Source organism: Mesoplodon densirostris, chromosome 19 (genome assembly GCF_025265405.1).
Source record: "Mesoplodon densirostris isolate mMesDen1 chromosome 19, mMesDen1 primary haplotype, whole genome shotgun sequence".
NCBI lineage: Eukaryota > Metazoa > Chordata > Mammalia > Artiodactyla > Ziphiidae > Mesoplodon > Mesoplodon densirostris.
In genome coordinates, this window is record NC_082679.1 from 53319795 (window position 1) to 53331834 (window position 12040).

General features: G+C 46.1%; 1 protein-coding gene across 1 annotated transcript in view; it reads right to left on the reverse strand.

Annotated features, from left to right (window-relative positions):
• MLKL (mixed lineage kinase domain like pseudokinase) overlaps positions 1–12040 on the reverse strand; it is a 28072-nt gene that overhangs the window by 292 nt on the left and 15740 nt on the right. The window contains 10 exon segments of the mRNA XM_060083182.1: positions 279–316; positions 2576–2716; positions 2974–3023; positions 3365–3516; positions 5576–5660; positions 7527–7566; positions 7569–7661; positions 9464–9561; positions 10503–10698; positions 11554–11628. Coding sequence (XP_059939165.1) covers positions 279–316; positions 2576–2716; positions 2974–3023; positions 3365–3516; positions 5576–5660; positions 7527–7566; positions 7569–7661; positions 9464–9561; positions 10503–10698; positions 11554–11628 — 968 coding nt within the window.

A 12040-nucleotide genomic window follows, 5' to 3' on the forward strand; every position in this document is an offset into this window, starting at 1 on the left:
TTGGTCCATTTTGAAAAGATGAAAATATTAAAACTGTGCCTCATGCTATTTCTCCCTAAGTCTTTGGTGAAGGAGATGTCTTTATCCAAAGGCTGGTAGCTAATCCAATAATTTCAAAATGTTGCCCGCAGTATCCCGGAGCCTGTAAAGAGGAGTGGGACAATCCTGTTCATATATTGTATATCCTCCAGTGTGTTGAAGAGCTCATGCAAAAGAACTTACCTATACAGTCTCTTCAATCCCAAACCATTGCAACAAATTGCCTGCTACTAAACTACCGTCACATCACTTGACAGCAAACATTTTTCAAGCATTTCTCTGAAAGACGAAATCTCACCTTTAGGAGGAAGACCTAAAAATCTAAACCTCAGGCACAGACTGCACACTGCCAAATTTCATTTACTCAGCTTCCAATTCTGAGTGGAACTAGTAGCAGAGGAGAGTGTAAACAACTGAAAGCCTTGGATTATCCAAATAATTGGCTTTTCAATATTTTCCTCCTCCAAACCTGTCACTAAAGTGAACATTAACATTTGTAGTTTTATTTTTTCCTTTTCCTGCCCCTAAGGGAGCTTCTACTGAGCTATAGCAAGGTTAATATGAGGAAAAGGAATGTTATTTTGTAAACAAATACATAATATTATGGCATAGAATGAAAAACATTTTGAGTGATTCTCACTGTTATATAAGTAACTGCATGTCCAGTGCATAAAATTTAGACAATACATAGAAGCAAAAAAAGAAAAATTATCTCCAGAGAAGTCATTAGTTACTTTGTTTAAAATCGTCATCTATCTAAATGTGTATATTTAGGTATAGATGGAATTGTGTTTTAATCTCAAAATATATCTTGAATTGCTTTCCTTGTCAATGAATACATAGGCACATCATCAAACACTGAGCGATTCTTTGAAAATTAAAAAAATAGGTAATATCACATGGCAAAAAAAATTTGGACAACACAGAGGGCTGCTTAGTGAAAAATATACAGAATGTTTCTAAAAGGTTCTGAGAGTATATTCATTCATGATCCACCTAGTGGCCATGTTTACTAATTATAAGAGAAAGAATAAACACACAAGCAAGAAGGTTATAGTCTTGTCTCCAACTTCCAAAAGTTCTATATAGTTAGAGGAGAAAGTTATTGGCTGTATTTCATTTTAGGGGTGAAATTCCCATTTACAACTTTATGGGTGATTACTTAAACACCAACCCCCCGTTGGCTCATTTGTAAAAAGACTGAAAAAAAAATGCACTAAGTGCCACTTCATAGAAGAGTTGTTTAGATGGATGTCTTTTTTTTTTTCCTCCACCAAAAGACAAAACTAATGTGTTCCCCTAAACTACATGATAGTAACTACTTTTATGGACCTGAATGTATAATTTAAATGAAAAATTTGAAAGAACTGTCAAGGTTAAAATATGCCAAAGAAAGTTTACACTTGTGGTAAGCCCCATCCCCAGGCTCTGGGGAAAGCCATGAATTTCCCTCTACCATTAGCAGTACCTTCATTCATTCATTTTCTAGTTCATTCGGTCAACAAATATTGGAGTAGCCACTGTCCTACTCCAGGAGAGGAATGTGAAAGCAATGGACTCATAGGTGGTTTCTGAATTTGTGGTAATGTTCTAGTCTTTAACCACGGGTGGATATGTGATGTTCTTTTCCTCTGACTTAAAAAAAATTGCACATATATATTTTATACACTGCTGTACTGTGACACATATCACAATAAAGATAAGAAAAACATTATTTTGTATCTGAACTCTGTAGCAACTTCAGTGGAAACACTTGCCCAATCCGGGGATACTGCCTGTGAATCATGTTCTCTTGTGTCTGGAGCTTTGTGGAAAGTCTGAGAAATTTGGATCTAGAGTGGGAGAGGGAGACATTCCCAGGGAGGGAGACGGTGTAAAGAAACGGAGGAGCAGCTGATAACCTGGTGAAATAAAAGTCTGAGTAGAGGGCTTCCCTGGTGGCGCAGTGGTTGAGAGTCCGCCTGCCGATGCAGGGGACACGGGTTCGTGCCCCGGTCCAGAAGATCCCACATGCCACAGAGCAGCTAGGCCTGTGAGCCATGGCCACTGAGCCTGCGCATCCGGAGCCTGTGCTCCACAACGGGAGAGGCCACAACAGTGAGAGGCCCGCATACCGCAAACAAACAAAAAGTCTGAGTAGAGGAAATTACCCCCAGGATGTTGATAAAAGAGAAGGAAGGGAGAGAAAGAATATAGGGTGGAGTGATCTGCCTTCGCAACCCACTTTCGACTAAACAATGCCCTTAGGCTGGGTTTCTGAACTCCTGTGCTATTGATATCTGGGCCGGATAATCTTTGTTGTAGGGGGCTGTCCTGTGCCTTGTAGGATGTTGAGAAGCTTCTACCCACTAGATGCCAGTGGCATGTCCACCCCACCCCACCTCCCCTGAGTTGTGACAGCCGAAAATGTCTTTAGACATTGTCAAATGTCCCCCGAAGGGCAAAACAACCCCTGGTTGTGATACATAAGGAAAATCTTTCACAAATGTTAAGTAACACATGTGGTCCATGCTCTTTAGACCAGAAAAAGCCCTACCTTTAACACAGGGCCTCCTGGAGGGCTCATATGCACAGCAATCATCAATGATCTCCTGCAACTGTGAAGGGCAATCTTTATCCACTGGCTCTTGGTGCCGGTCCACAGCCACCAGCTGGTAGATCTTCTTGCAATCACAGCCTGGCATGGAAATGATAGGATGGGAGGCTTAAAAATTTCTCTGGCACACACACATCTCTCTGGATGCTGATGGCTGGCAACGGAACTAGGGACTTTGAGAACTGAAGAAACAGGAGCTTCCAATGACCCCAATGACAAGCGCAGGCAATGCCCACATTGAAGAACAAAGCGCCCAGGACAGCACTGATGGGAATCTCTAGTCTCTTGGAAGGCGACCTAATCCCAGCACCATCTGAGTCAACTTTCACACTGGTTACCTTCAAATGGGCTTTTCCCAGTGGCGATTTCCCAGAGGACGATTCCAAAGCTAAAAGAGAACCAAGAAACTGAACAACCATAACAAGTTTCCCTTTTCCCATGCCCCTCTAGCCATTTCCAGAAAACACAGTGGATTTTCTTTTTTTCTTTTTGGCCGTGCTGAGCAGCTTGTGGAATCTCAGTTCCCCAATCAGGGATTGAACCTGGGCCACGGCAGTGAAAGCACAGAGTCCTAACCACTGGACCACCAGGGAAGTCCTCACAGTGAATTTTCTGATTACCACCCAATTCCATTCAACAGAGTTAAGGTGCTCCTCCCTACTGGCATTTGACTTGGACTTTCTTGTCCCGTTCATCTGAGTTAGAACTTGCATGAGAACATAAACATACCTGTATATTTCAGCTTTTATGTCATATTTATTATACACATTTTCCAGTCTCTGAGGTGAGATGTATGTGGCAGAACTGACTCTCTCTGCTTCTTTTCCTTTAGTTGGTCAGCTGACGGAAGTCTGTGTTTTGCTCAACTCAAATCCTGCAAGCTAGATAGAGAATGACTCAGGGACAGAAAAAACCAGCACCATCTCGGCTGGGGGATAGAGGGAAGGGGTTGGTGCTACACATGATTTTCAGGGGATGGTCTTTTTCCTTTGGGATGTATTTCCAGTGGTGCCTTCTGGCTCTGTGGCTACTCTCCTGGCTGGCATCCTGGGTTCAATTTATTATGGTGTAACGACCAAGAGAAACACAAAGAGGTTTCTTCTCTATAAAATGGGGCATGAGGGTTACTTGAGGTGATGGTTATAAAGCACCTGTAACACTTGGTATGTTGTTGTTCTAGTGTTACTACGTCAGATACAGGGCTTTCTCAGTTGACGACTCAGCTCCACTGAGTGAGGGTGGACAGGGGTGCCTGGAGTCACTGATGGCTCATTTTCTCTCAGAAGCAGACAAGAAAAACACACAGGAAACCAACACAGGGGTATCCTCTCTGATGTATCTGAACCTATAGGCAGGCTGTTACCCCACTGACCCTGCACGGTCAATGCCATGCTCTTAAAGAAGCCACAGCTCAAGTCATGGTAGTGTGCATTCTCCTTGGTCCATGCACATCTGTCATCAGCACCATCCATGTGCAGAGGGCTGCCAGCCCTAAACGCAGCCAGGGATCCAAAACTAGGGGCAAGGTTAGGAAAAGGATTAGGCACTTAGGTGGCTCCTTCCCCTTTCATTCACATGTTCAGTGAGCACTGACATCCTCTGACATCTGGCTCCACGTTAGCCACCAGGGGTGAAAGGCTGAACAGCACATGTTACAGTCAGGTGTGAGAAGGACCGTGTTTTGTGAACACTTATATTACACCAGCTACGGGGAAAGACATCTGAAAGGCAGAAAAGACCCGTCTTCTGTTATTCAGAGAAAGCTATCCATGGATGACAGAGAAAATATTCTTTTAGCATTTGGGAACTGTGGACCTCGAGTTAACAGAACCCCTTTCTCTTCCCCAGAAGAACCTGAATTTCAGTGGACCTTTTAGCTCTATTCCCCTGGGAAACCGACAAAAGCTGACTGTTACCTATGCTCCTAAGTAATATTGCTGCTGATTTAAAAATGATGGGTGATTAGTAAGTTGTTTATGGACAAGAGGTCGGGGGGATGGGGACTATAAAGAGCTATAGGGGGACTTCCCTGGTGGTCCAGTGGTAAAGAATCCGCCTTCCAATGCAGGGGACGCGGGTTCAATCCCTGGTCGGGGAACTAAGATCCCACATGCCCTGGGGTAACTAAGCTGGCACACCACAACTACTGAGCCTTTGCACCTCAACTAGAGAGCCCATGTGCCACAACTAGAGAGCCCACACACCGCAACTAGAGAGAAGCCTATGTGCCACAAGGGAGAGCCTGCGTGCCACAGTGAAAGATCCTGCACGCCTCAACAAAGATCCCATGTGCCGCAACTAAGACCCGACGCACCCCAAAAAGTAAAGAAAATAAATAAATAAATCTCAAAAAAAGAAAGACTATTGACCCCTGTGAGTCGTGAGGTTTCTAAGCCTGGATGGCCCCGCACCCGCCCGAGGGGAGCCTTTTTCTGTCGCACCTGGGGTGAGGATGAGGAGAATATCTCCTGGAGGATTGTGGGGACAGGTGTGGTGTCTCCGGCTGGAGAGAAGGATTTGATGCTGCCCTGCTGGCAAGCTGTGTTGCGTGATACCCTTCTAATTGCCTCCAGGTGCCAAGTGTGGGCTATGGCTGGCCTGTGAATCTGAATGCCTACCTGGGCTTAAGAAGATCCCCTCATGGGTGTTGCAGGGACACAGAAGTGGTGTCCAGGCATCTAAGGGGAAATGGCTCTTAGCCCATCCCTGCTGAGTGCCTGAGAACTGGTGGATGACGGGCATCAGAAGAGCAGGCAGGACTGAGTCTGTCCTGTGGTGGGTACACGGGAAGCTGTCCAGGCAGGGGAAGAGTTGAACTCAGTTCTAAGGTGAAGGCAGAGAAACGAGCAGGCACAGGCCTCTGGGAAACGTGCGTCCCTCTCCCAGCACCAAACAGTCACACAGGTCGAACTCAAAGGGCCCCTGGAAGGCCATACTCACCTTCACATTGCAGTCTTTAGTTACCAGGAAGCTCGTGCTGCTGATGTTTCTGTGGAGTTCTGCAGGTGTTTCCGGATGGTGTGGCCTGACACGACCAAAGGCAGGGAACATTAGTGACCTTTGCACAGACTTTGCTATCCACGGGTAGGTGGGGAAACCAGGATGCAGAGGAGAGATTTGACAATTGTGAGCTGTACGCCTCTGTGGTGCTCTGCCTGGGAAGCATGGAGCAAAGCAAAGGGATCAGAGGCATAGCTGGATGGTTGGACCATACCTAGGACCCTTCTGGTTGAAACAGAATGTGAAGCTGGGGTTCCTGCCAACTTAGTAAGTGGTAAGTGTTTTGGATTAATGGAGCCCCTGCCTCCCAGTTTGGGGTGTTATCACAGAGTTGGCCTTAGGTTGGGTTCTCCCAGAAGCAGATCATGAGCCATGGATTTGGGTACAAGTGATTGATTAAGAAGGTATTCCCAGGAGAAACCAGGTGAGAGAGTAGAGGAAGCAGGACAGAGAAGGAGAAGAAATCAAGCAAGGGTGTGACTTCAGGTGAAGTTCCAGGCTCAGCCTGACCCCACGGGACCTCTAGAGGATAATTACCCCCTCAGGGTTTGTTCTGCACGAAGCAAAGGAGCTGGACTTTTGTACTCACACCTGTTGTTCAATGACTGTGGACTGGGTGGGGTGGGGGGAGAGGAACAGGGACAGGGACAGGTGGCTATAAAGCTCCCGGGCACTTTCAGCTCTCAGGGCCAAGGGGCACCAGCGCCCATGGATATTCCTCTGCAGATGGCAGCCATGGGCTGTCAGCAGCAAAGTATGCTGAGTGGGGGATGAGTGTGCACAGAAGGTAAAAAGGATCAGAGGCCACCTGGGTAGGCACTAACAGTGTCTCCTACAGCCCAAAATTACTTCTCATAAAACCCACTAGTGTAGGGAGTCGAGAAGGAAGAAACTTTATGATTTCCAAGAAAGAGCTAAGGCAGTATTTTTAAAAGTATGGGTAAGTGGTATGCAAAATGACATAGTGAGAAAATTATTCTTCTTTTAATTCCAGTCTTTCCGATTACGCCAAGAAGAAAGTCTCAGTTTGGTGTTGGATGTCTTTAATACCTCCCTAAATCTGCTGACATCTCCCCTGCACAAAGAGAATGCCAGTCTGAATTGCAGACCTTTGGGCAGGAGGCATCATGCAGCCAGAATTTAATAACATTGTTTTGGTTTTATTTGTGGTCACCTATTTGTGATAAGTGATTCTCGTCTTCAATTTATGGTAGTAATAGAAAGTGTCCTTTTTAAAAAAAAACTTATTTAGGTTTTTAAAAAGTGAGCTGATTAAAAGGAAAATATTAAGTAAATAATACTGGCATTATTGTGAATACGGTAATAACCATGTAAGCGGTCTGTGAGTGACTAACCTTTGGGGGCCCTTGGGCTAAAGGAACCATAGACTATGTGTGAGCTTCCAGATAAAATACAAGACACCCAGCTCATTTCTAATTTTGGAAAAATCAATACTTTCTTTTAAAAAAGTATTATGGTTTATATGAAATTCTGTATATCTGAAATTTTAGTAAAAGTATGTCTCATGTAATATCTGGGATATACTTATACTAAAAAATTGTTCATTGCTTATCTGAAATTCAAATTTAACTGGACATCTTGTATTTTTATTTGTTAAATCTGGTAACCTTAAGACTAAGGCCTGTCCAGTTCCACAACAGCAGCCTGGACGTTAAATTCAACCCTCAGTTCTGGGAGCTGGTGCTCACTGGATTAAGCCACATTTCCCCCTTCTGTCTCAGGTGTTACGATCAGAGTTAAGCAGTAAAACAACTTATGGAAGGGAAGGCTACCTGGGGCTTCTGGCCTCTTCTCTCCTTATCTCTGGGACTATCAGTAAAGAAGACAGACTCATTCCATTCTTCTTGGTGCCCTCTCCCCCATCTGGTACCTGTATAAGCCTCTGTTTGCCCCCAGGACCAGGATGATGCACTTGGAAGGGTGAGGTCCTTTTCCTGATCTAGCAGTTCCCTCAGGGTCCTGAGCTCACAGTACTCCATGACGATGGATAACTGAGGTGGGGTCACTGATGGAAAGGAGCCAAACACTATGAAGACCCAGCCCCACTCAGAGGGCCTACTCTCTGCAGCCCACTCCACCATCTCTCTACAGAGACAGACTCGCCTCTGCTATGTTTCTCCATCTCCATCTCACGCAGTTTGACTCCTTGAACGGGTCCAATACCCACAGAGTCTTTGTGGGTATTCTTTGTGGCGTCTGGCATGTCAGAATTCTACATTTCCCTTAGTTATTTGAGTAATGTCTCCCAGACTCAACCATTCCAGGAGGGCATACAGTGCTCACGGGGAGCTGAGTAAATATGTATGGAAGGAAGAAATGAGGCACAGACTGCAGGGGCTGGTGAGGGGAGCTCAGACAGGAAGTCAAGGGCATGGGCCTGAGATGCAAGAACTGACACACACAGAGTGAGTCAGTCACCTTGGCCGTCACCCAGGAGGATTAACATCACTGGAGGTTTTCCTTTAGACTGGGATTCTATGTTCCAAAGTCAGGTCGCCTGAAGCTGTGGAGAAACTTCCAGAGAGGATAAGATGGGAGTTACTCTGTCCTCTCTGTAGCAAGAGCAGCAAAACAGAACCAGTAGGAGAGGCCATGCTGTGAGGGAAAATGCAGCCACATTAAAAAAATTAAAGTAAAAATGAACCTGAGGGGCCTCCCTGGTGGCGCAAGTGGTTGAGAGTCCGCCTGCCGATGCAGGGGATACGGGTTCGTGCCCCGGTCTGGGAGGATCCCATATGCCGCGGAGCGGCTGGGCCCGTGGGCCATGGCCGCTGAGCCTGCGCGTCCGGAGCCTGCGCGTCCGGAGCCTGTGCTCCGCAACGGGGGAGGCCACAACAGTGAGAGGCCCGCATACCGCAAAAAAAAAAAAAAAAAAGAATAAAATGAACCTGAGGAGTGAGGTTCTTGGTAAAGGGGTAGGTTAATTTAGCTTTTAGATTCACTCTACACTAATGATCAACGTTAGATTCCTTGTTTGGGTCAGTCAGCTTTATAACATTTTATTGCAACAAAACACACCCATCACCCAGGTCAGCATCTGAACAAGCATTTCCTTGGTTCCCAGTGAACCAGCAGGAGGAGATACAGTCGCATTAGTGCAAACCAGCCCTGGGGCTGAAGCCAACTTCAAGCCTTCTCCTGAAAGAAGATGGGAACCTGAATCTTGGGATGTGAAAAAATTAACGTTGATAAAAAAGCACTGTAGGGCCTCCCTGGTGGCGCAAGTGGTTGAGAGTCCGCCTGCCGATGCAGGGGATACGGGTTCGTGCCCCGGTCTGGGAGGATCCCATATGCCGCGGAGCGGCTGGGCCCGTGAGCCATGGCCGCTGAGCCTGTGCGTCCGGAGCCTGCGCGTCCGGAGCCTGTGCTCCGCAACGGGGGAGGCCACAACAGTGAGAGGCCCGCATACCGCAAAAAAAAAAAAAAAAAAAAAAAAGCACTGTAGATGCCACCCTTTGAGCTGTTCTTTAAAAATGCAATGCATGGGGCTTCCCTGGTGGCGCAGTGGTTGAGAGTCTGTCTGCCGATGCAGGGGATGCGGATTCTTGCCCCGGTCCAGGAAGATCCCACATGCCGCGGAGCGGCTGGGCCCATGAGCCATGGCTGCTGAGCCTGCGCCTCCGGAGCCTGTGCTCTGCAACGGGAGAGGCCACAGCAGTGAGAGGCCCGCATACCGCAAAAATAAATAAAAAATAATAAATAAATAAATAAATAAAATATGGGAATTAAAAAAAATGCAATGCAGTAAAACACAGAAGACATATGACAGACCACCAAAAGCATACCGAGTCCTAGAAGCAGCCTTACCTGTTTCATCAGTGCAAATCCCAAACATACACAGGATGTTGGGGGAATCAAATTTCTTCATGGTTCTGATATCATTATTGAAAGTATGCCTCACTATTCTATGAGAATAGAAAGGGAAATTAGTATTTCAGGATTGGCAGGTCCTTCAGAGAACACTCAGTGTAGTGACCATCTGTGTATATGTGGGGTGTGAGGGATCGTCAGCATCTCCCAGGGGTGAGTATAGGTGTATACAACCTGTTCTGAAGAGTCATCTGGTAATTCTTAGTCAATTTAATATATGCATACCCTATGATCAATCAATTCCTCTCCTGGCAATATAGCCCAAAGAAATTCCCATACAGGTCCATAAGGGGATACTTAAGGCAGCATTATTTTTGATGCGGGAAAGTTAGAAACAGGTTGTTTTCCATCCCTGGAAAAAAAGGCAAAATGTGGATCTCCACCATGGACAACAGTCAGAAAGGACTACAAGTACAGTACATGATGCTGAGTGAGAATGGTAAGAAAAGTAGGCAGCAGACATATAACACTACCATTTGTGAAAATTTTAAATGCACACACATATAATAACAACATACATTTTGCCAGAACACATACAAACAAAACATTTTATTGTCTGTGGAAGGGATGGGAAACTAAGAAACAGGAATAAAAGGAAATACATCTTTTCTTTTCTTCCCGGCCGCACCTTGCAGCTCTCGGGATCTTATTAGTTCCTTGACCAGGGATTGAACCTGGGCCCACGGCAGTGAAAGCACCAAGTCCTAACCACTGGACTGCCAGGGAATTCCCAGGAATACATCTTTAAAAATATCTAAATACATGAATAAATAAGAGAAGTTTCCAGAATTGATGTTGGAAGACATGTCTTTAAGTCTAGACGCTGCTCCTTAATAGCGGAGAACAAGTCATTTAACTCTTTGGGGTCTGGGTTCCCCTATATCTAAATATGAAGACAATATGCCTCTCTCCTTGTGGAGTTATAGAGAGGAAGTAACCTGGGGAGTTACAGAGAGAACTCTGCACAACAACTTACCCAATGTCTCTGGCCTGGGGTTTGTTGAATACTTTTATGGCCACTGGAGATTTGCGGTATTTTTCTTCATAAAGTGTGCTGAATTAATTTTCCTTTAGCAGCATCCAATCAGCTTCTGGAAGCTTCTCCTTCTTAATCTCCTTGACTTGATCTTCTGAGAGCCCCTTCTTGCGTTTCTGTGGGACTGACATCATCCCTAGGAGAGAAGGTAATAAAGAGTCAATAAGCTGAGGAGGGTGTGTGTCATAAGGGAAGCAGCATCTTAGCAACATGTGAATGGGAAGCCCTACACCGTGAACCAAAGCTGGCCCTGCCTGGAGCTTCTGATTGACTCATCCCAGAAGCAAGGTCCCAGTGCTTCTGGGTGACTGGTACAGACACATCTGGACGGTTAATAGAAATGTCTCATGTACTTCCTTTCCCTCCTCTTCAGATCCTCCCTGTCTCCAGCCTACACCCCCATCTCAACCCATCTCTCTTATCTACTCCTACTGCCACACAGCTTGGCACCTGAGCATTTGGCATCTTGTCGAGTGATTTCAGTTCTAATAGGTATATACGTAGTTCAAGCTCGGTAACCCCCCTGCTGTTCTGTGCTCACGTCTCTCTTTTCTCTCCCTTCCTCTAGGCCATGGCTGGGAGCTCCCGGAAGGCAGGGTCTTTCTCTGCATCTTAGTTTTCTCTATGTACTGGCTCCAGCATAAAGCAGAGACTCACAGATGTGTAGAATGGATGAGCATTTTAAATTTGATTTGAATTTCTTCTTGGAAATTCAGCAAATGACTTGAAGCTTTGAAGCTACCTAAAGGAAGTTGTCAGCACTCGGACAGGTGCTAGAAGATATCTGGCTGGTCAAGAAGTTCCCTTCAAAGGCTACTCCAGGGACAGAAGCCTGGGCCAGCCATGAGCACATCCCCAAACCTGTGGGCTGCTTCCAGCCATCCAGCCCAGAAAATGGACAAGGGTCGGGGCGGGGTGGGCTGGAGTTCCTAGTAAACTAATGACTTCCAGTTTGGGGCAGTCAGAAGCAGCAGGGCACGTGATAACTCACAGCTCCTCAAGGTTTCGATGGTTTTCTTTGTGTTGTTTTCCAATTGCCTCAATAAAGTTCCTATGGTTTCATTTTCTGCAAGAAAAAGAGCAGCAGATACTCAAAAATAGAAATGCTCATTAAAAGCACACCAGGAGGGCTTCCCTGGTGGCGCAGTGGTTGAGAGTCCGCCTGCTGATGCAGAGGACACGGGTTAGTGTCCCGGTCCGGGAAGATCCCACTGGCCGCAGAGCGGCTGGGCCTGTGAGCCATGGCCGCTGAGCCTGCGCGTCCGGAGCCTATGCTCCGCAACAGGAGAGGCCACAACAGTGAGAGGCCCGCGTACCGAAAAAAAAAAAAAAAAAAAAAAAAAGCAGCACACCGAGATACCCTTTTTCATCTATCATATTCATTGCAGTAGGAATGATTACTGCTCACGAATATTCACCTCTCCACTTCTAAGCACACAGGAAGTGCCCCGAGGCATGGCTGTGTGCCTTGCTTTGGC